General features: G+C 38.7%; 1 protein-coding gene and 1 long non-coding RNA gene across 4 annotated transcripts; one reads left to right on the top strand and one right to left on the bottom strand.

Annotated features, from left to right (window-relative positions):
• The first annotated feature begins 4,128 nt into the window (after nucleotides 1-4,128).
• LOC130986680 (uncharacterized) lies at nucleotides 4,129-5,442 on the top strand. The gene is made up of 3 exons (XR_009089339.1): nucleotides 4,129-4,554; nucleotides 4,742-4,904; nucleotides 5,092-5,442. It is a non-coding gene; the product is annotated as an uncharacterized LOC130986680 (long non-coding RNA).
• Nucleotides 5,443-15,254: 9,812 nt separating this feature from the next.
• Nucleotides 15,255-24,208, bottom strand: LOC130986679 (zinc finger CCCH domain-containing protein 44-like). Of its 3 annotated transcripts, none has more exons than XM_057910147.1 (11): nucleotides 23,689-24,208; nucleotides 23,442-23,521; nucleotides 22,918-23,105; nucleotides 19,472-20,579; nucleotides 19,228-19,355; nucleotides 18,646-18,705; nucleotides 18,514-18,564; nucleotides 18,236-18,306; nucleotides 17,897-18,051; nucleotides 17,738-17,806; nucleotides 15,255-17,638 (listed from the first exon to the last, which is right to left on the bottom strand). In XM_057910147.1, the coding sequence occupies exons 1-11, from the start codon at nucleotides 24,009-24,011 to the stop codon at nucleotides 15,465-15,467; spliced, it is 4,407 nt and encodes a 1,468-aa protein (XP_057766130.1). In that variant the 5' UTR covers nucleotides 24,012-24,208; the 3' UTR covers nucleotides 15,255-15,464. The 3 variants fall into 3 exon arrangements, with proteins under 3 accessions (XP_057766130.1, XP_057766131.1, XP_057766132.1); XM_057910148.1 differs by having other exon boundaries at nucleotides 17,747-17,806; XM_057910149.1 differs by lacking the exons at nucleotides 18,514-18,564; nucleotides 18,646-18,705.
• Between the last annotated feature and the right edge of the window lie 1,590 nt (nucleotides 24,209-25,798).

Genomic DNA, 25,798 nt, shown 5'->3' with positions numbered 1-25,798 from the left:
TCGCGTTTCATTCACTTAAAGAAGAAACACGTTGCTGCGGAAAGGCTTAGCTGCAAAAGTCAGAAACACGGAGGGGCTAAGTTGCAATACTTATTAGTTGTGTTATGATTAGATCTCGTCCGTTGGATCTGTTATACGGCTACGATTAGATCTGGATGAATTAGTTATAACTAATTCGTCTTCTTCTTCGAGCTAGATAGAATTTTGCAGAGAGTAAGCTTCAGCTAGAGGGTTTCTTTTCTTGGGCGTGTGAAATTTGATTTGGGTAGTGATCTAGATCTTTGGGTTCTCTCTTCAAAGTTTGTGAGAGTGTTTGAGTGTTGATTGCTGCTGTATTTATAATTTCTCAGTTTGTGAATAGTGAATAAATCGAGCTCTTGTTCTTGGCCCGTGGACGTAGGGATTTATCCTGAACCACGTAAATTCTGGGTTGTATATTGTTTGTTTCGTAAGCATCCATCTCTTGATCAACAAGTGGCGCCGTCTGTGGGAAGCATCTCACAATCGGAGTTTAAGTTTTTTTTTTTTTTTTAGTTTGGAGAAATTGAAGAAAAAATTTGAAGCAATGGTGTCTACCAAGATGGATCTCGAGAAGTTTACAGGCAAGAACGATTTCGGGTTATGGTGAATTAAAATGAAAGCCATGTTAACTCGAGAAGGACTCGACTCTGCATTAGAGGCTGATAGATCCACATCCTCTGGAGCCAAAGATGATAAGAAAGATGTGGAGATCGAGTCCAAGAAGGCCGAAATTCAAAAGCAGGCTCTCTGCCTCATCATTCTGTGTTTGAGTGATAAGGTTTTGAGGGAGGTTTCAAAGGAAAGAACAGCAGCTAAGGTGTGGAACAAACTGGAGGAAGTTTACTTGGAGAAATCCTTAGCCAACAGGCTATACATAAAGCAAAAGCTCTATTCATTCAAGGTGGTGAATGAAAAATCGATGGAAGATCAACTTGAAGCATTCAACAAGATCATAGATGATCTTGAAAACGTTGGTGTCAAATTAGAAGATGAAGACCAGGCAATCATTCTTCTGAATGCTTTACCTAGCTCTCATGACAATCTGAGGGAAGCCATGCTTTATGGCAGGGAAAGAAGTATTTCTGTGAAAGAAGTACAATCTGCACTCAAGGCTAAGGAGCTGCATAAGGCTTCCACCTCTAAAGGTGAGCCTACTGGAGAAGGGTTGACTGCAAAATAGAAGAAACCCTGGCAAGACTCTCAAAAGAGTAAGAACAAGAAAACCAAGAAAGATTCCAATAAACCATGGCAAAAAGATGAAAAAAAGTATGAGGATGATGGTTCACAGAAATGCTATCATTGTAAGAAGCCAGGGCACTGGAAAAGGGATTGTCCGATTTGGAAGAAGAAAAATAATCAAAATCAGGCAAAACCACAAGCAAAGGAAGCTCCTGAACAATGTGATGTTGTAGAAGCTCTAAATGTGGTGGAGAAATCTATTGAGGAGAGGTGGGTACTGGATTCAGGGTGCTCATTTCATATGTGCCCTCATGAGACATGGTTTACTGAATTGGAGCATAAGAATGGAGGTACTGTGTTACTTGGAAATGATCAAGCCTATGCAGTAAAGGGTTTGGGGAGCATTAAACTTCAGTTACATGATGGGACAGTCAGAGTCCTACAAGGAGTCAGACACTCGTTAGCTGACTCGATGGGTTGATCTCCATCGGGCACTAACTAAGAGGCGTTATAAGGGTGCTTGCTGGATGTGTTCCGAAGCATGTAATGTAAGGCCTGCCTGGGTAGCGTCCCGAGGTCAAATGAAACTTGTTTGGGTTACGCCCTTAGTTCAAGTAAATGGGATAAATGAATCCGACGGTGGCTAAAAGGTCCGGGATCACAGCGAGTAACAGAAAGGGAGTGTGACATGTGTGCACAAATGAAAAAAAATATTTAACATGCTTAGAAGTTCTTTCAATTTAAAACCTTCTAAGTTATGTCAAGTATGATTGGATAAACTGTCTTTACGAAAATATGAAATGTTTATGAAAATACTTGCCCACTAAGTACATTAGTACTTAGCCCAAAAATACTTTCAAATGTTTTCAGGTTGGCTGGTCGGTACTGACGGGACGAGCTGAGGCTAGGGTTCAACTCCTTATTTAGACTTCCGTTGTAGCAATAACTCTTATTTGTCTTTTGTTTTCTCAACTTAAGACTTTATGTTAAATTTCAAATGATATCTCTGATCGAATTTAGACTCTTAACTCCTAAAATTATGCTAATGAATGTCGGTTGTCAAAAGCATGAAACAAAACTTGTGATCCAAAGGGGACTAGCCCGACTTGTTATCTTATTATTCAGGTTCAATAAGGATTTCTCCTTATGTTATTTCTATAAAATGGTTGCACCTCGATTGTATTTATTCATTCAAGAATTGAGGTGCGACGGAATGGTATCAAAGCATAAGTTTTCCGTTCCAAGCTCTAGAAAACTAGAAACATAATTAAAATAGAATAGAAACATAATTAAAAAGAACGCAATTGTAAAAAATTGAATTAAATAAAACTCTGAATAAAACTGATGAACAATCTTGAATCTTCAATCCTTGCAGAATTCCGATCCAAGCTCTAGAAAACTAGAAAGCAATGATAATATAAAACTATGAAACTGAAAAACTAAAGTTGGGAACTGAAAGATAAAGTTGGGAACCCTAAATAGGTCAAAAGAAGACCTATATATAGGCACAGGAGATAAATACAGTGTAGAACTCGAAAATACTGATAAAATCCAAAAATCCCACAAAATCCCACAAAATCCCGAAAATTCGGAAACTCTCGTTGGACACTATTCACTGCTGGGCGCGACTTTCTTGTTTCGGCCGAACTCGTATTTACGAACCCGTTTGTGCCTACGAACTCGAATTTACGAACCGTTTGCGCCTACGAACTCGTATCGCGATGATATACAACTTTCATTAAGATCAATAGTCCAAATTGAACTCCATATTTCTGTAAAATTTATCAAAGTACGAGCAAGTAACATATTTCACAAGATAAAGCAATTTAAGCACAACTTATATAGAGACAATTGGATATACATATGCATCTTCTGTGATCTACAACACACCATAAAAGGTTATTCCAATTATATGATCTTCTGTGATCTACAACACACCATATAATCTACTTATATAGAGACAATTGGATATACATATGCATTATGAACAATTCAGTTAAGAGATAAGATAGTGAACTTATGAATCATTGTATACAAACATAAAAGTTCTTGCTTTCAGTATACAAGTCCAACAAAATTTTGTATAATGGGATATTTTTTGAAAAATACTGTAAGTTGAGGATATTTTGTGAAAGCGTTGAAAGTTGAGAGTTTTTTTAATAGAAAACGAAAACTTGGGACATTTTATGGAAAAAGTTGAAAGTTGGGGGAAGAGAGGGCGAGTGGGAATTTGAAGAGAAAATGAAAGTTGAGAATATTTTTATGAAAAATGATGAAAGTTGGGGGCACAGGACATGATTAACCTTTTTTAATTTGAAATTATAAATGTTTCCTTATCATTGATTACAAATCTAAATTGATGATACTTACAAAGTTTGAATGATTAGCGAGTATTGATATATACATATTTGAGATAAGAGCAAACAATATAAAAACTTTTTAATTGGGTTCGAAACAATTATAGATATATAAATTCTAAATAATATTGAAAATTAATGTACATGTCTACATGAAATTTTTTGTAAAATCACTTTTGAATCGAGCCTAAGACGAATATATACAAATATATACATTTTATAATGAAATAATTACCTTTTGAAGGTACTACCTTAATTCATGTGTTGACATAGCTTTTATATATATATATATATATATATATATATATATATATATATATATATGGGTCAAGTTAAACAAAGAATGACCCTATGTATAGAGAATAGAGATTAAATCTCATCCCTAGAAATTGGCAGATGTGTGGTTGAAATTAAATGATTTTTCATATCTTAATTAACAATTCAAATAAACAAAATAATACTTTTAATTCGAACAAGGGCATTACAGTCAGTATGTTTTGAGGGTACACTGGAAGCCCTAAAATCACTCCTCATTAACAGCTCACACGTTCATCTCTCTCTCTCTCTCTCTCTCTCTCTCTCTCTCTCTCTCTCTCTCTCTTTTGTTTCTCAACCTCTCGGTCGTCTCTCACCTTCTCTGCAAATCCTTCGTCTCTTTCTTCTTCGGCGGCGTCGTGGCGGTGGATGAGGGGGTTGGCTGGGTGGATGTCCCAATCGCAAGCGGCATAGATAGAGACGATGCAAACGGCCGCCGATGATCCGATCACTTCTCTCTTCCCCTGTCTTCTGTTCTTGGTTCACGGCGGTTGTCCACAGGAGAGCGCGCGTCGCTACGATCTGTGGCGCTGTTCTGCGGCGGCGATGGGCGTGGTGGTGGTGGCATTCACCACCATGATGCGGGAGAGATGGGGGCGGTCGTTTACGGACAGGGCCGAGATCCTGAAGTTGACGACGCGTGAGCAGGGTTAGGGGCGAGGGTGAACCTGGGGTCTATCTGGTTAGTGTGCATTCGTACAAAGTGTTTATTACGACACTGTTATTTGATTAACATCTTATTTGTTTTTCTGCCACAAGTTCGAAATATTTCTTTAGTTGTTCAATTTATTATACATATATGTTCAAAATATTTTTTGCGAAATTATTATTTGGTAAACATCCTATTGCGATATCTCCCTGTGAGGTAGATGAATGGCCTTTTCTGCGCGGCGACGATGGGCGTGGTGGCGGTGGCATTCACCACCACGATGCGGGAGAGGTGGGGGCGGTCGTTTACGGACAGCGCCAAGATCCTGAAGTTGACGACGCGTGAGCAGGGTTGGGGGCGAGGGTGAACCTAGGGTATATCTGGTTAGTGTGCATTCGTACAAAGTGTTTATTACGACACTGTTATTTGATTAACATCTTATTTGTTTTTCTGCCACAAGTTCGAAATATTTCTTTAGTTGTTCAATTTATTATACATATCTGTTCAAAATATTTTTTGCGAAATTATTATTTGATAAACATCCTATTGCGATATCTCCCTGTGAGGCAGATGAATGGCCAGTGCTACTGGCATAGCATGCAAGCGGTGCAAAGCGCGGATAATACGCCCAGGTGAGGGGCGTGGTAGATGAGGATCGAGGCCAACCGAAAAAATACATAATTCTCGATCCGCCATGAAATTCGAGAATGAGGAATTATGGCGAGAGTAGGACAGGAGGAAACACACTTTTCCTTTCTGTTTTTTCTATTTTATTGTTCAGTTAATTTGTAAACAATTTTTCTGTAGTTGTTAGAGATGAGTGAAGAGATTTTTTCATGTGATTTTTATTTGACTGTTCATTTAGAAATTGTATTTTGATCATTGAAGAAAATGTGTTATGTTCATTTATAAATTGTGTTCTGTTCACTTATAAGTTGTGTTATGCTCATTGAAAATTAGAGTTCTTGTTCATTGATAAATTGTAATTATTCGTTACGTATTATAATCTTGAATAATACTATTGATATCTGATTGAGAATTGTAAAAGTATTTAACATATCACATTTCGAACAAGCGTATAAAAGTTACGAACTTCTAAATAAAATATTTGAATTTTTTTACTGACATAAAATAATTAACATATTACATTTCGAACAAACGTAAAAAATTACGAACACCTAAAATAAAATATTAACTTTTTTGCTGACATTAAATATTTAACATATAATTTTTCGAACAAACCTAACAAAATTACGAACATCTATATAACTATATTGTACATATAAGAACCGAAAAATATATAAGAACTTTAAAACTTTGGCTTTCTTCTGCACGTATAAGTAGGGTTGAAAAAAAATCTTTCCATATCTTGAAGATATGATTTTTGCGTGAGATATAGCAGTGTAAGATTTTACCAAAATTAAAAAGATAATTTAAGATATACAAATCTTATAATTAATGGCTGCATAAAATTGCTCAATAACATATATAGCCTTTCGGCTATAATTAAGGAAAAAAATCAGCGAAAAATTGGCCATTGGATTGATAAATTTGGAGGCTCCAAAATAATTCTCCTTTCTCTATATATCTGTGATTCTCTGTTTAACCTCTCTCTCTCTCTCTCTCTCTCTCTCTCTCTATATATATATATATATATATATATATATATAGAGAGAGAGAGAGAGAGAGAGAGAGATGTTATGCTACATACCTTATGTGAGCACTGCTCACGTTTAGCATTCGTTAGCGTTATCTTTTTTGCTTTAGACATTTACGTTTATTCTAATACTTCATAAAATGTTATTGAGATCATTAGTTTTATAAATTACATAAAAATCAAAGTTCAATTTGTTCTTTTTATTAATTATTTGAAGTTAAAGGGAATATGAACAAATTGGACTTTGATTTTTATGTAATTTATAAAATTAATGATCTCAATAACAATTTATAAAGTATTAGAATAAAAGTAAATGTCTAAAACAAAAAAGATAATGCTAACGAATGCTAAACGTGAGCGGTGCTCACATAAGGTATGTAGCATAACATTTCTCTCTCTCTCTCTCTCTCTCTATATATATATATATATATATATATATATATATATATATGCATAATCACTTATATAAATAGTAAGATATGTTTTTCTACTAAAATAGCATTCCAACTTTTAGAATTAACTTATTTTTAAAATTTTGTTGTTTGTTCTTTATTTTGTCTACTTCATATTATATTAATATTTTTTGTGTTGTAACCATTTAAAGTATTAGTTAATTTTTAATTTTTTAAATATTATATACTCCCTCGGTCCACCAAAAATGGAACACATTCTTTGAGCACGGGTTTTAATAAAATGAGTGGTTAACAACATCCACAATAACTTTTAGGGAAAATTGCACCTAAATACACAAACTTTGTCGAAAATCCATATTTGACGTGAAGTTAGGAATTTACATTTTAATACACCAATTTAAGAAGTTGTTCAATTTTGACACATTTTTCAATTCCGGCGACCGGCATTCTGACGTGGACGCCGGAATGCCAATGTCGCAGCCACGTCACACACCCACTCTCTCTCACTCTCTACACGTCACCTCCCCCCTCCCCCCGTCGGACCCTCCCCCTCCCCAGAACCGCGTCGCACCACCGCCGCCGAGCCCAGCCTCCCGCCGTCAGCCACTTCCCCCTCCCCAGAACCGCGTCGCACCACCGCCGTCGAGCCCCACAGCCACAAACCCTCCATCCCGCCGTCAGCCACTTCCCCCTCCCAGAACAGCGGCGCACCCGCCACCTCCACCAACCAAACCAACCGGATTTCCCACCACCACCGTCGATAGAGAGAGAGTGAGGGGAGGCAACTGGACAGAGGGGCTGTTCGGCGGAGAGAGTGATAGCGGCCTCAGCCTTTGAGGTCGACCGACAGTCCAGAAAGGGTGAGGTCGACGGCGGTGGTGGCCGAGGGCTGCTGCTGTTCGTCTGTCAAGGATAAGGGCAGAGGCGAGGATGAGGGAGGCGGCGATGGCGGCGGTCCGGCAGACTGCTGCTGTCGGCTGGAGCAGAGGGGGCGAGTCCGGCGGTAACCTCGCCGGAAATCGTAGGAGAAAGAGGGTTTAGGGATTTAGAGAGAGTGATTTGTGGATTTGGGGATTTTTGTGAGAGATGAGATAAGGGCGACGAGCGAGAGAGCGAGAGTCGGGGAAAGGAAGGAAAGACAGAGAGAGCGGCGGCGGCACTCGCCGGCCGTCTGTCGATGGGAAATTGAGAGAAAAGGGGGAGAGTTTCATGAGTTACTTCATCTGGTTCGGTTTTGAGAATGAAAGAACGGGATTTGAGTGAGTTTGATAAGGGGAAGAAGGTGGTGGTGGCAGCTGGTGGCGATTTCGCCGGGAATGGAAGGCGGCGGCGCCGGCAGGAGAGAAGAGGGAAGAGAGGTAGGGAGAAAGAGGGTGGAGGGCGGCGAGAGTGATGAGAGAGAAGGGGGAAGGTGATGTGTATAGAGAGAGAGAGAGAGTGGGGTGTGAAAGAGAGAGTGGAGTGTGTGTGTGTGTGTGACGTGGTGATGATGTGGCATTCCGGCGTTCACGTCAAAATGCCGGTCGCCGGAATTGAAAAATGTGTCAAAATTGAACAACTTCTTAAATTGGTGTATTAAAATGTAAATTCCTAACTTCGCGTCAAATATGGATTTTCGGCAAAGTTTGTGTATTTAGGTGCAATTTTTCCTAACTTTTATTTGAAAGAACGAGTAATAATTCTTCCTACTCATATATTGTACAATATAAAATTTTGACATCCATATAACATTAATAAATTATTGAATTTTAAATATAAAAGATACTTTAAAATATTATTTATTGTTTAAAAAAATAATATTTTCAGTACATCACACAGAAGCAAAACAAATTTAATATAATATATAAAAATAAATTGAAAATAAAAAAATAGAAATTAGAAGTTTCAAAATAATTGTTTTTCTCTAATAGAAGATAGTCTATGTAGTGTCATCTACCACAATCATGCCCAATTTGATTAATGTTATGATAACTCTCACTATTCATATATTTATAAAAGAGTGGATTAATAAAATTATCATTTTAAAATAATAATAAAAACAAAAAATTACTCATTAATATAAAAGGATAAACACTAATCATTCTTAGTATTAATTTAATATTTTAGTGGATTAAGTACCAACTTCTCCCCCCTCCCAATGTTGGCACCCCTATCGCCTTTAACACCCTAGAGTCAGGGTTGGCGCTGCTCACTACCCTAACGTGCCAAAAGTGAAGTAAATTTCCCCCCGCGTTTTAACGGTGACTTAACCCTGTTTGAAAAAAAAATATTATTTTTAATAATTGTGGGCCCCACATGAAGTCGTCGCTGCTCGAATTGAGCAGCGATGTGAGGCACATCATGTCGCCTTTCCTCGCGACGATCATCACAGACTTGATGTCGTCTTCTAGGGGTGGTATAACCGAACCGGTTTACCGGTTAACCGGAACCGGTTAAGGACAATCTTCCTAACCGGTTTTCTGACCAGTTAGAACCGGACCGGTTAATCGGTTAACCGGTCAAAACCGATTAATTCATTGTTTCTCAATTTGGTCGAATTTCGATTAATCGAATTAATCGATTAACCGATTTTTATTTAAAAAAATTCAACTTTGTAGAATGTATGCAATAGAATTTGAACTCTTGACCCTTGAAAGAAAGAATGAGGTCTTATCCATTGTACCAATTCATAACTTGTGATAATTTAGAACCAAAAAAAATTTTATAGACACATGTAATTTATATTAAAAAAAAAAACAATGATAATAAATTAATTCCCAACCTAGGCAATAATTAAAGATACTTAAAGTAAACTACTAACTCACATTATAGCCAAAAACAACAATAACAAGTCAATTACTTTCAATCCATAAAAAAATCTAATAAAATTAGTCTGAACTCCGCCAACAAGGCAACAAACATAACATAATATAAACTATAAAACTAACAAGTCTAAAGTTCAACGCCAACAAAAAAAAATGATTCACGGTAAGACACTTCGACTTGTCTGACTAGGAACATCTCCACTACTTTCTCCACGAACTTCATGTCCTCCACTCATCCCAAGTTGTGTCAAAACTGTTAATTTTTTAAAATTAAAATAAAAAGAATAATTAGCATATTTGTAAATTGTAATGATTTGAATTTTATAGTTTATAAGACACTAAAGTACTCACCCGATTCAAACTCCTTCTCTAACTCAGTCTCAGTCACATCTTCTTCATCTTGGAGAAATTTATCCTACGAACTAGATTTGAGCCAATCCTCAGCGCATATCAAAGCTTCCACCAGATTAACAGTCAACGAGCTTCTAAATTTAGAAAAAACACGACTACCTGTGCTAAATGCAGCCTCAGAAGCAACGCTCGATATAGGGATAGCCATGATGTCCCTCACCATCTCGGATAGAATAGGGAAGCGCAGGCTATTTTTGGACCACCACTGTAGGATATCAAACTAATCACCCTCAATAGCTTTGTGCTTGTATTTCTTTTCAGCAAAGTACACAGTAATCTCTGACATATCGCCTGAATCTTCATCTTCACTATCATCAGAAATAACATCAACATGACTTCGAGCACCACTAACTCGAGGTTCAATTTGAACCGAAGTAGGTGTATTCGCAAGTGCTTCATCAGTTGAAGCATGTTGTTTCTTGTAATACTCAAACAACTCATTCAATGAGTTGCGCACCTCCCCCAACAATTCAATTGCTCGTTGCAGAGCATAAACTTTCTTCAAGCACTTTTCCACATGTGTTATCTTCTGTCTCAGATCCAACAATGCAGCAATGTAGAATAACTTGTTCATTCTTGGGTTCATCTCATCAGCTTCCAACTAATACTTTCCAAGCTTGTCCTTCATCTCATTGGTCATGGCCCTAATCTCAGTATCGGTGTCCCTCTGTAACTGAGTAATGAACTCAAAGATAGAGCACATTTTCTTGAAATAAAAATGGGCAGAGACATATGTGGTACCTGAGAAGAGAAGTGTCAAATCATGAAATAAAAGACTTGCTTATTTCCTTGAAAAATAAATTGACTAAGACATATGTGGTACCTGAGACGAGAAGTGTCAAATCATAAAATCTGCCAAAATAATCACAAAGCATCCTCACTTTAGCCCAATCATTGCTGTCAGGAACTCCAATTGTCATGTCTTTGTACTTCTTTTGATTCAAATCATGTACAAATTCCTTAACTACATTCACATGTAGATTGAAGACCTCAACATATGGCACATCAGACTCGAGCATCAAATATTTAGAGTTCCATCTCGTCGGCACATCCAAAGTCAAAGACTTGCTGCAAGCAATCTTCAAGGCCTCCACATAACCTCTAAACCTGTCCGCTCTAGATGGTGATGCCTTTATCCATTTGACGGCTTCTCTTACTCGTCTCACGGACATGCCAATCTCATCCAATCCCTCTTTCACAATTAAGTTTAGGATGTGAGCAACACAACGCATGTGCAAATACTTGCCACCAACAACACTTGTCCCCCACCTCTCAAAGTCTGGCTTCATGTACCTAATTGCAGCATCATTTGTCGTTGTATTGTCCATCGTGAAACAGAGTACCTATGCAAGCCCCACTTCTCCACCGATGATATGATTGCAGTAGCAAGATCATCACCTGTGTGACTAGTGCACTTGCGAAAACTGATTATCTTTTTATGCAATTTCCAGTCCTTGTCAATGCAATGTGCTGTGAACACAAATAAAATTTGCGTTGTTGATCCATGTCCAACAATCAGTCGTGATCGACACTCGTCCCATGCCTTTAGCTTGAAAAAAAGTTTTCAAAATAACCTTCCGCTCCAAAAACAATCTCATACAATCAGCTCTTACTGTTTATCTGCCCGGGATCTTGAACATAGGACATGCAGCCTCTATAAACATCTTGAACCCCTCACGCTCGACAAATCTAAATGGAAGTTCATCCATGATGATCATCTGACACAATGCCATTCTAACGACATTTTGATCGAATTTCCAACTTGTCAACGATCCTGTTCCATCAGTAGTGGGTTGTAAGTTGAGAACCGATTGAATAGTTGTTGCTTGATGCTTCTTCAAGTACGAAGTAGTATGATTCTTCAAAGCAGTGGTGTCGTTTCTATTCGGATCAGCCCTTATTAGTCTGCCACAACGCTTGCATTGCCCTTTCTTAATATTTTCATCCCCTTCTTCGTCCATAACCTGAATATAATCAGCCCAAACATTGGACCTTGTCCCAGAAGATTTCCTAGTTTTTTTTGCCTTTGGTTCTTCATCATCACCCTCTAGTTCACGTATTTCAACCTCTTCAAACATATCATCATTTTCAATTCCAAGCCTATTGCTTGCTTGTTGTGTCATAGATTGTGATCCATCTTCAATTCTCTCCATCTAATCAAGAAGTTAGTCAACTTATTACTTATTAGTTATTAGTAAACAAACAAGTTAGTCAATTTATAAATCATTTACTACTTTCTCTTTAAACTTCATATAAAAAACTTAATTTACACATAATCAAGACAACATACTAAAAAATATTGTCCAAATCAATTTAATTAACAAAGCAAAGATTATTAAACACATTGCCTATCATCATCTCAATTTATATAATAAAAAAAGAGTTAAAAGACCATAATCAATTTATATCATCATCGATTTATCATCATTCATCAGTATTAAAAGACCATAATTAAAATGATAATTCATAACAAACAGAAAACTATATAACTGCGAAATCAAATCACCAACACATAAATACATCATACATATTCAAAGCCATCAATATACATAAGATTTGTTCGACTTTCAACTTTCAAGTTTCAAACAATCGAAAATGCAAACAATTTTTTATATACTAATATTTGTGATACCTTTAACAATGAAATATTCAAACACAAACTAGAAGTAAAAGAACTTAGCAATTCATCCCGCAACTCATGAACTTCTCAAATTAAACAATGCCTAAAAAATTAAAAAAAGAAGAAAAGAAAAGATGTTAACCTGCTGAATGGACGAGCTGCTGCTGACGGAGGGAAAAACGGCGGAGGAGGCGAGCCTGGCGAACTGAGCGACGCCGGCAAAGTGATGAGCTGTTGCTGCCTACTGCTGCCGGAGGGAAAAACCGGCGGAGGGGCGAGCCTGGCAGAGTGAGCGACGCCGGCAAAGTGACGAGCTACTGCTGCCGGAGGAAAAAACCGGTGGAGGAGGCGAGCCTGGCGGAGTGAGCGACGCCGGCAAAGTGACGAGTTGCTGCTGCCAGCTGCTGCCGGAGGGAGAAACCAGGAGGAGAAGGCGCCGGTGCAAGGGACGAGCGCTGTTGCTGCCTGCTGCTTCCGGAGGGAAAAACCGACGGAGGAGACGCCGGTGCAAGGGACGAGCGCTGCTACTGCTGGGACGAGCTGTACTGCTGCCGGGACTGTCGGACTGGAGAAAGGGAGGGAGGTGCCGGTGGGAGAGGCAGCGGCGTCGGTGCCGGTGGGAGGCAGGGATGGGAGGCCAGAGGGAACCGTGGAGGCGGGTGGAATGAATTGAATAGGAACAGAAGTTATAGAACAGGAGAACAGCGGCTGGAACAGTTTGGAAGTGGAAACCCTAAGGCTAAATGACTAATGTTAAATTAATAAATTAATTAATTTAAAAAAATAAACCGATTAACCGATCGGTTAAATCGATTAACCGGTTTACTGTGAGAGTGTTAACCGATAACCGAACCGAACCGAGAAAAATCAGTTTTTGGTTAATCGATAACCGGTTTTTCCGGTTCGGTTACGATTTTAACCGAAAAACCGACACCGGCTTACCAGCCCTAATGTTTTCAATTAGTAGTTGGATCAGCGAATTCAAACGCCTTCAGCTTGAACTCTAGGCCGCCGATTTGGAGGCGCGCGAAGAGTTCTCTCACGAAGAACGTGAGCTTCTCCTTCGAGGAGGTCGGGTCAGGGCGGGAGAGGACAATGTCGATGGAGTGGTGGAGGACGGCGGAGCAGAGTAGGAGCTCCAGGTTGTTGATTTGCTTCGACAACCAACCCGCCGTCATGTCGAGGTCGGATTACATCAGCAGCTTCTCGCGACCGACAGTCACGCCACCCCAGTGGTGGCAGAGGATCTGGGTGCGGCAGGAGAGTGGAGATGAGCGCGGGGAGGAGCGGACTGTCTGATCAGTGTGGGGAGTTGGAGATTTCAGTGGTGACGGCTTGGACGGCAGCGAAGCACTTGCCACCACACGGCGAAGGAGGTGACTGAGAGGGTGGGTGAGAAGAGGTCGGAGGCCCACAATTATTAAAAAAAATCAAACTGATTAAGTTACCATTAAAACGCGGGGGAATTTGCTTCACTTTTGACACTTAGGGTAGTGATCAGCATCAACCCTGACTTTGAGGTGTTAAAGACGATAGGGGTGCCAACATTGAGGGGGAGGGGAATTGATACTTAACCTTATTTTAGTTAAAACTCATTTATGAACAATGTCATTATCCATGAGGACATAACGATAGCGTATATAGACTACAACCAGCAGGGGCGGATCTACAGTATGGCTGCACTGGGCTCCAGCTTAGTGCAAGCCCAATATTTTTTCTTATATATATTCTTCCTATCTACATAACCCAGCCCAAATTCTAGCCCACAGCCCAGCCCAACCTAAAAAACAAGACTTCTACATAATCTCAACATATAAATAAAACTGACAGTTAGCAAACTATTAAGAAAATAGGCATTGCACGAATTCCTAAGCAAAATCAGCAATAGTAAAGCGGTAGTTCTCGTCCCCTAAAAAAAATCATAGTTCTTGTCTCTGACTCCAAAGTCTTGATCAATTTGAATTTAATAATTTTCCATCATCTCAACAAGCAAATCACGGTATGTAGTTTAAAATTCCAACTTAGAATTAATATCAAAATTAATCTCATTTTTGTTGAATTTAATTTGATAATATTGAAGATTGAAATAGAGTAGAATAATTTTTAATTATTTATTTAAAACACTTCTATTTAAATTGTAACTAATACGTTCACCCATGCGATGTGAATTATAAATAAGAAATACAAGAAAAAATATAGTATCAAACTATTCATAGTAATTGCTTAATATTATATATTGATTTGCTACATTTATGTTATTTTTATCCTATTTTTCTTTCTTAATAATTTTTAATGTTGAATTTGAGTCAATTTTCAAGTTAAAAGTAAAATTACGAATTATTAATAATGAAAATTAGTTCATTTGTTTAGAAAATGAAACATTTTTTAAAAAAAATGCATAAAAAGTATGTCTTTATGTGCTTTCAATCCACTATTAAAAAAATGTATGAAAATGAAGTGTACGAAATACTCAAAAAAGAAAATTCTTCGGGGGCACCCGTCCCCGAACCGTGTGTAAATATTTTCAAATGTTGTAATTCAACAAAGTCAGCCCCCCCCTAACGTTAAATCCTGGATCCGCCCCTGACAACCAGCTAGTTGTTTCGATACTAAAAAATAACCTTGTGATAATATTGAAAAATAATAAAAAAATTGGTGAAATATTCTGTAAATGAGTGGAATTCAAAAATATTCAAATTAAAATAATAAAAATAAAGATTATCCACTAAAAAAAAATCTTAAAAATAAGTTAAATTCAATTCTCATGACACGGATAAATTTGTTTAATATATATATATATGAGAATGGATATTTTAATACATTGACTATTTAAAAAATATTAAAATCTTATTGATAAAAGGAACGTGGAACTATTTTTGTATGCGCGAGAGTACAAATCTACATATAGAGCTGACAAATTATGGCTTCAATGAACCATTAAAAAAAAAACTAGATGACCTACAGAGTGATTTCCCGGGCCCTAACAATTAATTGTACAAAAAATTATCTGCAACAAATTGTTGAAGAAAGTGCGCAAATCATGGATGTAGGTAATCACAGAAAGCGCCCTTTTTACAGTGACCACCCTCGTAGAATTTACATACCCTCTGCCCTTTCGGCGGTGGCCGGGAATATCCACCGCCGCCGCCGCCGTATGGCTGCCGACCCCACGGCGGCCTGCCCCTCCCAAATCCTGCTTCACCACCTTGGTAACCACCCCATTCTCTAGGACTGCTGAACCTCTCGCTGCCATATTTCCGCTGGCCGTCCCACGGCAAGCTTCCGTTCCTTGGGCTGCGGTTGGTGCTCGGGTTCGCCCAGGTGGGTCCTGCGTTCGTTCCCCAGCCAAGGTTCGCCATTCCCTGGCCAGGTCCCCCGAGGACAAGGTTCACATTACCTTGCACTGTCACCAGGTTGATGTTACCCATGTTGCCCTGCAGTGTTCCCCACCCAGGGTCCGATCCGTCGGACACCGTTCCGGGAGCCATGGTCGCACCGGTGATCTCTTGATTTGCGTAGGTCAGCGATGGGGGGTGAAACTCTGAACCGGTGTCACTGGAATGGACCGGAGCATTCGTCTCCCCCTCACTGCTTGCAGATGAGTTCACACTCGACCTCCGGAAGAAATCGAAGGCGTCAACCGGAGACGTCCCGTTCAGCTTGCTTGGCTCCGACGACCGGGAACTCAAGTGCACGTCGCTGGTGGAGCTCACTGCATCACTCCTTCGAGGTTCCGTTGACGAACTGAATTCCTCAATTGAACTGAAGCAATCATCTTTACAATCTTCGAGCAATTCCCTAGCAAACTTGATAGCAGAAGTAGGTGAAGGTAACGTCCCTTGCGATTCCATTGCATCGACTTCAGCTAACAAGTCTGACACTGAATCTTCCCCTAAAGCAACAAACTCGATCGGCTCATTCATTATTGCAAGCCAATTAGGCATGTTCGACATAGGATGATGGGTCGAAGAATCTGGTGGCGAAGTGTCAATGATCTCAATCTTCACTTCGGGAGGTTTCGAAGGAGATGCAGAGACGAGGCCCGGATCCCATTCCTGGACAGATGGTCTTGCAGGCGTCGGAGAATATCCACACCATTCGTCGTCTACTTCTGGAAGTTGCACGCTAGCGTTCCAGCCCGGCCCTGAGTTCGACACGAGGAGATTTACAAACCCGTCTGGCTTGGTCTGAGTTGCCTGAGCTCCCTCATTTTCATTGTTAGATTTTGGTGTAGGACTTAGCAGCTCCAAAACACCAGAATTCTGCTGAGGGACATCTGCAGATACAAATGACTGGTTTTCAACCTTCGGAGTAGGACTAGGGAGAAACAAGATATCTACATCCTCAGCCTGTTTACTCGAGTCGGGTGGCTCTAGCACGGGTGCAGAAACGGATCCAGATTCGATATTATTTGAGCTCAAATCAATAATTAAAGATCTCGAATTCTCTTCATAAGGCTTCCTTGCCCGGTCCTCATTATTAGACCGACTCTGATGTTCGTGCCCACTAGTCATAATAGGGCTTTGAGTTAACCCGACTGAGGTCTTTTCTCCGGTTTGGGAACCCCGGTTGGGATCATCTCCCCCCTGGCATCGATCAGTCAAAGCTGCATGTCTCGTTCCAGAGCTTGATGGAGGAGGCAAATTACGCGGTTTGACATCATTAACACTGGAACTACTATCCTTGAGCAAATCCCAACATTGTGGCCAGCCAGAAGAGCCTGCCTCGTCCACCTTCATAACTCCAGTAGCCTCTGCTTGTTTATTACTATCTTTACTGGTCCCGTCAGTGCCCTCCCTTACACCAATTCCCTCGGGAGGCTTGTTTCCACATGAACCTGAAGACAGTGCATGTGATAAATCTGATGCTGCATGGAGTTTCCCACTCAAAGCATCAGTGAGAAGTAATGAGTCGTATTGCTCATGATTCGTCCATATCCTCATATCAGGTGGAAAGAGTCCGGTTGTACTCCACTTCCGCAGCTGCATCATGGAAAATGGTCCTTGAATCTTACCATTAGGATCGCGATAATGCCACAGTTTCTCAGTTTCTATATTATCAGCTGATGGCGAGCTTCCCGTGAAGGCAGTTGCAGTCGACGTCTCTAAGCCAGACCTTTGCATGGCTTGATCATTCCTACCACTACTTGATCCGCTGGCATCGGTTTTCTCGATTATTTTGTTCTTTGCCTCAGTAGATCGCTCTTCTTTACCTGAATAAGATGTAATACAAATTTCTCTGATTAAATCTCCAGGTAGACAAAAACTTCCACTGACCTATCTAATCCTAAATGTTAATGTTATCTTAACACCTTGCTTACTGGAACTCGTCTTTTGTGCATTTCGAGGGAATCGAAAGTAGCTTGGCCTCACGTATTCATCTGCATAATAAAACCACCATTGAATAAGCCAACTGTGAAACATGAAAGGCATCTCCAGGAGAGTGCCAAGCCCAACTAAAAAAAAAGTACCTTTTTTACCATCGCCACCACTTCTGTTATCTTCTTCGGATTCATAATCTGGATTCATTTTTGGATCAGCATGTATCTCTGGAACTTCAGAAATTCTGCGCTTGCGCTCCTCAGGGGATTTTAGCAGCTGCAATTTGTCCACACATTCTCTAAGCGTGAAGATTGTCAAGGAACTCCATTGTAGTGTAGTTTTGATATAAAACAAGAAAACTAATGTTTATGCACCATATTTGGGTGTTTAGCTCATTCAGACAAAGGCAGATATCTTCTTATTGAATCAAGGGTCATTAAATTACTACGATGCGCTTAATAAATGCAATAACCATAAACGAAGGATATTCTTTCTTATGCCCCTTCTCGCTAGCTCGATCTCTAAGATGATTTAGCTTTAAAACCTCTGCTTCCAGCCACTAAGTTCAGAATAACAGAATATCAGAACCAAAAGAGCCATAAAATTATGTCAAGGGGTCAAAAAAGGAATCCAATTAATAAAGATCAGGAAAAAAAAAATCCATGTGCTTCCTAAAGAAGAACAAAAATCTGGACTTTTTGAAAGCATGATCCATAGTGCCTGATCACTAAACTAAATTCGCACAGATAACAACCAATAAACTCACGTCCTTAACCCTGACCGATTGGAGCACCACAGCTTTCTTTTGCACCTCGCCCTACAAGCAAACAATTTAAGTGATACAAGTGATTTTGCAGTTAAAGGTCCACTTAAGAAGCAAAGAAACATGGGAACTTACAATGGTAAAATGTTTCACAAGACCACATCTAATGCTTTGACGTAGCCTTCTGCATTCTTCCTAAATGGAGTAGGGGGATGATTATCAACGGTCATATGGAACATTCAAAGAAAAAGATAAAGGTGGTGGGCATTCATGATCAGACGATCAAGTCGATCTAGCATTTACGGTATTCTTGCTAGTATATGAATCTTGATTTATAGGATGAAAGAATCGACACAAATATTTGTATATCTACATATGTATCCCAATTCACCAGCCATATATTTACAACTAAATCAATATATATGATTCAGGAATACTGAATACATATCTCTGGAATTTGAAGATTAATAAATGAGTTGCCAATACATCAACTTTTGTAAACTACACTATTTATTAGTTTTGGTTAATCTCCAGTTCAATAACAGGAAAATATTGCCACAGAAAGGAACAGCATAAAGCACTACAATTTACGATTTTCAGAGCTTAGAAAGGAACCCGCATGCCAAAAAGATATTATAATGCTAACAGTACTAATAGATATAGCAACACAAAAGTAACTTCCAGAAAATTCTAAAATACTCATCGGACCCTGGTTACCTCAGTAAACTCTTGATTTGAAATGCCATCAATTGACACAACTTCTTTCTTGTCTAAATTTGAAACTTCAAGCATGACATCTGCTGTCCTGTTGCCAATTTTATAGGGCTCAGCCACCTTACTAGTCCCTGAATTGTCGATATTAACGTATAATTGATGTCAGCATAATGAAGTATAAGTAAGCAGTATAGAAGAACAAATGAAAGAAGCTAAAGCATAAATGGGATGAATGCATGGACCTTACCTACAACTTGGACAAGCCTGTTAACTTCAGGCTTCTGATCATTAGTTGATATTCTAATCCTCACAATAGAACCAACAACATTATTATTGAAATTCTCACGATCATCTAAAAGATTCTCCATCAAATTACGCCGCAAATAGATCAAACTAATGTTATAGACATCAATTGCAGCATATTCGTTTAAATCATGGTGTGGGGCTCTGTCTTCACTCTTCTTACGAGTTTTTCGCTTTCTACTGTTAACCGGCATTGCCAACCCAAACATTTTGCCATCACTCTCCACGTCATTTGCCATAGAACTAACAAATCCAGCAGGAATAAAAGAATTTTTGTGAGAATCCTCCTTGATGAGAAAGTGAAACTCAAGAAGCTTCAGCATTTCAATGTGACCAACACGTGGCTTTCCAAATAAACTTTTTAGCCTTTGATCACATATAATTTGACTCTTCCGTCGTGGATCCCGGAGGTTGTTTCTCTTTATGTATTCAAGCAATAGTGTTTGGACATCAAACTGCAATATAGCTGATGTATCCCCATTCTTCATGTGTGCAACAAACTCCAATAGGTCTTTAGATGCCCATTCACTGTCACTTGCTGGCTTGTCTGACTCTCTGGTATTCGTGTTTTTGGTGATGCATGACATGTCGGTATCTTTGACAGTGCTAGAATTATCTAGGTCCTTCTCGACGACTGGGTCACTTGTGTCTTTGTCAGTACGTGTCTGATCAGTGACTATGTCCGTGTTTGGTTTTAAAGTATCGTTGTTGCAACTTGACCTCATTTCCTCCTTGTCGCCGTGTCGTTTCCCCACATGGTTACCATTGCTTGATGTCCTTAATCCATCATTTTGTACAAAATTAGCATCTACATGGGGCTTGTTCAGCTCCAAGTGTTCAGTACTCCTATTTGACTCAGAAACTTCTCCACCAACTGCCGCAGGAAGCACATTATTGAACTGCGGCTTGCAAGCTTCCGTAGCCACAATTTTCCAGGGGTTTTTAGCTTGAGTGATCTCACTCAATGTTAATGACAACTTCTCTTTTAAGAGTAGCCAATACATTTTGAAGAGATACTCCCAGCTAAGTTTGTCATCAAAATCTACTTTAATCTGCAAAGATAATTCCAGTAGGAAAAATGAATTATGAATCCGTGAAATTGTACATGCAAAAATTGATCATTCGCGCCAGAGCGCCATATCCAATTACATTAGGACTATAAGAACATTACATCTACTTTGACTAGACATAGCATCGAGATCTGCCAGCTAGATTCAAACAGTCTAATATGACTGGACATTCAATTTGGTCCCAAATGTCAGCGACTTCCAAACCACTACACTAGTATCTGGTGTCAGCTTCTGTCTTCCTATCAGTGTTCCGTACTTATTGGATAACCCAAATAAAGGAAAATGTAAAGCATTATTTTATTGTTGTCCTACTACTAGAAGCTTACTAACTTGGTTTGGATGAGGCCAGATGATAGTTGCAGATAAAACCAACTTGGGAACCAGATAATGGCATGATACACCCACTAATGATAGGGTGATCAAAGGAGAGAAATCATACATTTAGGCCTTGTTTGGTAGCCATGTTAGGATATAGCAAGATAGCTTAAGTCAAGATAGATTATATTAATAAGGCATGATTGATATTATTTTCATGTGTTTGGTATCCTATATATAAAATCTAGATAATATAAATTCATGTTTGGTATCCTAGTTTAAAATTTGGATTAAATTTAAATTTTCAATTCTAACCTTGATAAAATTTTAGAAAGACAAATATGCCCAAAATTATTCAAAAAAAAAAAAACCTAGAACACCACCATCTCATTCCTAGGAAACCAATTGCGCCGCCCACCTAAATCCCATGAATCAACCTGCCACCGCCCACTGGATCAATCAATTCCTAGAAAATATTGAGCTCCTTCACCAGAAAACCAATTGTGCCGACCACCCAACTCCCCAACCCCCAAACTCTTTGATTCAATCTGTCATCCCGTCGCACACCCCCACCCCCACCCCCTATGGCCAAAAAAAATAAAAAAAAAACAAGTTGTCATCGTTTCAACGATCGAATCCATTTACACCACTTTGACGTTGATCCCATGTCCTTTGCATAGGATTATGAATCAGTTTTGGTATAAACCGAGAAATAAGATATTGAGCTCTCCTGCCGTTGTCGTCGGTCAACAATCACCGTCTTCTTCCCCCGGTGGTTCTGCCGAAATTTTCCCCAAAAATTTCTGACGCCCAACACAACCACCGACTCCGATAGCTTTGGTTCCATAGAGAAGATATTTGAGTAGGAAACATATAATTTGGAGCTTCTTGAGGACAATTTTGTCTTTTCATAGTTTAATTTGGGGTACTGTAGAAGCTTGGAATTGGTATAGGACAGGTGAGGCTAGATTGGTAAGCTAAAGAGGAACAGTGAAGAACGGGCCTCATCCAATACCCAGCCTGATAGATTAGCCATCTACTCTACCAAATAATTAGTTAAGTGGAGATACCTTAGCTATCTTGGCCTTATCTCTTTTACCAAACGAGGCCAGATGTTTACTAACTGTGATCCAGCTATCATAAATACCATCAAAAGATCATAAGTAATTACTATTTGATGCTTGCGACAGATTACCTTATGTGAGAAGTATAAATTGAATCACATACAAAAAGACAAAAATGTACTCAAGTTTATTTCTTTTCCAGAACCAAAATTCATAAATTGTGACGCCCCTAGATTTTATCGAGGTTAAAAAGATTGCTCAATCGGTAACTAGCTACATCAGTACTTCTAATGTGATAAGACTTCCACTCTTAGAAGTGCCGTCCCCATGCTTCATAGCTTGGCAGCCTAGAGGATAAGGTCACACCTTTTCTTTACAAAAAAGCTGCATGATTCACACAAAAGGCTTCTGCATGTCACGATGTCAATAACGTTTTTTATCATGATGTATACATGTTATAGAATGTTTGGACAAATAAAAGCATGGCTTTAAAGCAAATGTTCTTGCATGTTAATTGGGTATCTAAGATGCTGGGGGTAGGCTGAGTAAGTTCCTCTAATCTCAAATACTATAGTTTTAATAAGACATAACTTAGGTGCAATCAAATCAGTTCGAGTCATACATTAAATAAAATAAATACCTACACTGCAAATAAATTAGAAACTCTAAAGCTAGTTTTTAAAATTATCATTATTAATACGGAAATGGAGAAAGCATGAAGGGTGGAAGTCCTCATAAATGCTAGTTTCCTGATTGATAAGAACACTATAAAAGAAGAATCTTTATAATTAGACCAAAATGATGGCTGCTGTAGAAGCAACATATACTGAAGTATTACTCAAACTGAAGCACATCTTCTCAACAATCTTACTGAAGGAATACAAGAAATCTGGATAACCAATCATTAGAACTTGAAAACATGAGAAGAAACAAGACCATACCGAGTCATTAGTTGCTTGGTCTTTATTTTCAATTAGCATGATAGGTTTGATGCATGTCGAGCAAAACCCTTTGTTTCCTCTAACACACAAGAAATCTTCTTTCTTGATACACGACTTGCACAATGAATAAGTGCAAGTGTAGCACGTAAAATAAGAAGCCTTTCGACATACACTGCATATGTGCCACCCTGAAAGAAATAGCCCATAAGTAACTAACAAACATTCTGCAAAGAGTTCATCCTGAAACAACTATAACCAATATACTACCACTCTGTCGACAAGTGTGAGAATTAGGGAATCAATGAATTTGCATGCATGGCTATCGCGTGACAGAAGGAAATTAGAGCCATATTAGTTAGAGGAGCATAGGGTTACAAAATAAAACCAAGCCAAAAAAGGTTGATTTTTGTAACAAATGCGTGTTGAGCAAATGCCAACATCTTCAAGCTTTATGAATGTGCAGTTACTAAAAACTTGTACCATATAAACTCCTTGAAGCTCTTACAAGAGAGACATGAACATACCGCAGTTCCACTTTGCTTTCGACTGAAAAAATGCTTCATCTCGCTTAATACATGCCGGATGATACGCTTTTGGACAACCCCTTAATCACAACAAGACAAATTCAGTAATAAATTCCCAGAGCAAGTGAGAGAAGATGACGATCAGAATGAAGCTCCACAAAACACATTCCACACACTACCTTCATTAACATCTCAAATGATAACAAACTAATGAAGCAAAAACAAAAATGGAAGTTACTAAACTCACTTGCGATCGCAGAGCACCAAAGAACCACCATCGAAGCAAATAAAGCAAACATCTTCCTCCTCATCCTCAACTTTAATCCGCTTAGGCGGCGGAGGATTGACCGCGAGCTGCGCCTTGGGCGGCCGCCCTCTCTTCCGCTTCTCCCCGGCGCCGATCACCTGCCCCACCGCCGGAGAAGGCCGAACATCTGCAGCAACCAGCTGAGTGACCGGCGCAGACGCGGAATTCTCCACCGACGGCGTAGAAGCAACCGGCTCATCATCATCGTCATCAAACCCTTGCGTCTGAGCTACAGCAGCTAGCAGAGTCTCAATATTCTCCATTTGAGAGAAAAAGAAGAACCCTAAAAAAATCTAAAATTTTGGCAGCGGGGAATCCCAGTCAGACCAAACTCCAGAATCATCGATCACGAGCAATCTCGCAGAATCAGGAAGGTGGACGGTGGGGTTGGCTGAGAGGGATGAATGTTGAATTTGGATTTGTTTACTTTATTGTAGCAGAGAGAGCAGTAATGAAAAAACCAAACTTTTTAATATGATTATCTTTCGGCGAGAAGTGGAATTCGTGTGTAGGGCCACCACACCCCCACCCCCACCCCCACCCCTCCGCCCACCATCCACCCACCATGTGGATGACTGGCGGCAAGTCAAAGCACGGCCGCGCGTCGTCGACCCAAACACGTGATTGGGCCTCACATTCTCTGCCTTTTCTCCTTTTTATTCCCATCTCTCTTCTTTTACATCACTCATATTCAAATTTCATCTCACAAAACTCCATCTAAACTTGACATGTTTGTTGCTTTTTTATTCATCAATTCATTTAAATTCCTGACTTGCACTCAGCTCCAAACATATTTTCAAATAATTTTAGATATCAATGTATTTTGTGGGAATATTATTCAGATAATGATGTATGGTACTATGTTTGTAATTGTGCATTAATTAAAAATTGAGTGTTTATTATGTAATCATAAATGTTTTATCACGAGATGGTCGCTCGCCAAAATTCTCTTTATTTTCAAAGCTTGATCAAAATATTTAGGGGAAATATGTTTGGTGCTTTAGAAAAAGACATATCCACGCACAAACACACACACACACTAATTTTAGTGATGACTTGATCCTTTTGCCTTTCACCATCTCCATTTTAGGTTTTTCAACTGCTCATGCTTTCCATCTGTCAATGAAAGTTACCCATAACTTAACTTGCTTTCATTTTTATTTTTATTTTAAATTATCAAACATCTCTTCCAAATAGTACTCCGTAATAAGTTTTTTTAGCATATTCAACTATAGTTCTTTAACATCATTTTTCTTTACTTACGGTCAAAATTAAATTACTTGATAATCTTTTTTAGCTACCTACAACTACCAACCGTCGCGAACGATTAATTGAGTATACAAAAATCACCACATTTTTGGCTTGGTTTTATTACACACACAGTTCTTATTGGTTGTGTGTGTATATATGCTGTAAATATTTTATTCATTCATTTTTTTAGAATTATAAATATATTTTGATACACACATATACATCAAATTATTAAGACTCAAGTCTACGCCAGTGGGAGGCAGGCTCTAGTGGCCGGGATCGAGCCCCGTGTTAGAGAATGTGTTGTGGATGCTCGAACTTTTTTTTAAATATAAAAATTAATAATTAAATAAAAATTTTAAAGTTTGTATCATGATAAATTTGAATCTAAAATCTTTGTCTTAAGTATTAATCACTCTATTGCTAAATCAACACACGCACGTAATCTCTTATAACTTTTGATTCAACAAAACTAAATCATTAAATATTGAATTGAGTTTCCCTGGTTGATGGTCCAATTTGTATTGAAAGATTAAAATCTAAAAATTAATACTACATGATTCTGAATTTTCTAACTAACTAATAACTTATGCATAACCTTATCTACTTAGCTTTCCATGCATGTTACTAATTTTCTATATATTTGTAACAGTTAACTGCTTGATAATTAATCATTAATTTTCTCTGCTTTCAAAAGTTAACAACTAATTAACTTTATCTCTAGATTAACTTGTAAGTATTTATATGTTATTTGATATAAATAAATTATTAATCAATTCAACAAAAATAGATCAACTAT

This window comes from Salvia miltiorrhiza, chromosome 5 (genome assembly GCF_028751815.1).
Source record: "Salvia miltiorrhiza cultivar Shanhuang (shh) chromosome 5, IMPLAD_Smil_shh, whole genome shotgun sequence".
Lineage (NCBI taxonomy): Eukaryota > Viridiplantae > Streptophyta > Magnoliopsida > Lamiales > Lamiaceae > Salvia > Salvia miltiorrhiza.
The sequence above is the reverse complement of the archived record's forward strand: the minus strand, read 5'-3'. Positions and strand labels throughout refer to the sequence as shown.

Bases quoted from the DNA above. Each gene is read 5' to 3' on its own strand.
- LOC130986679 (XM_057910147.1), bottom strand. From the start codon at position 24,011: ATGGAGAATATTGAGACTCTGCTAGCTGCTGTAGCTCAGACGCAAGGG. The intron at 18,052-18,235 runs ATATCCTTCGTT...GACAATCTTCAC, and splicing joins GAGAAGGGGCATAAGAAAGA to GCTTAGAGAATGTGTGGACA. The intron at 17,807-17,896 runs GTACTTTTTTTT...TTTATTATGCAG, and splicing joins TGGTGGCGATGGTAAAAAAG to ATGAATACGTGAGGCCAAGC.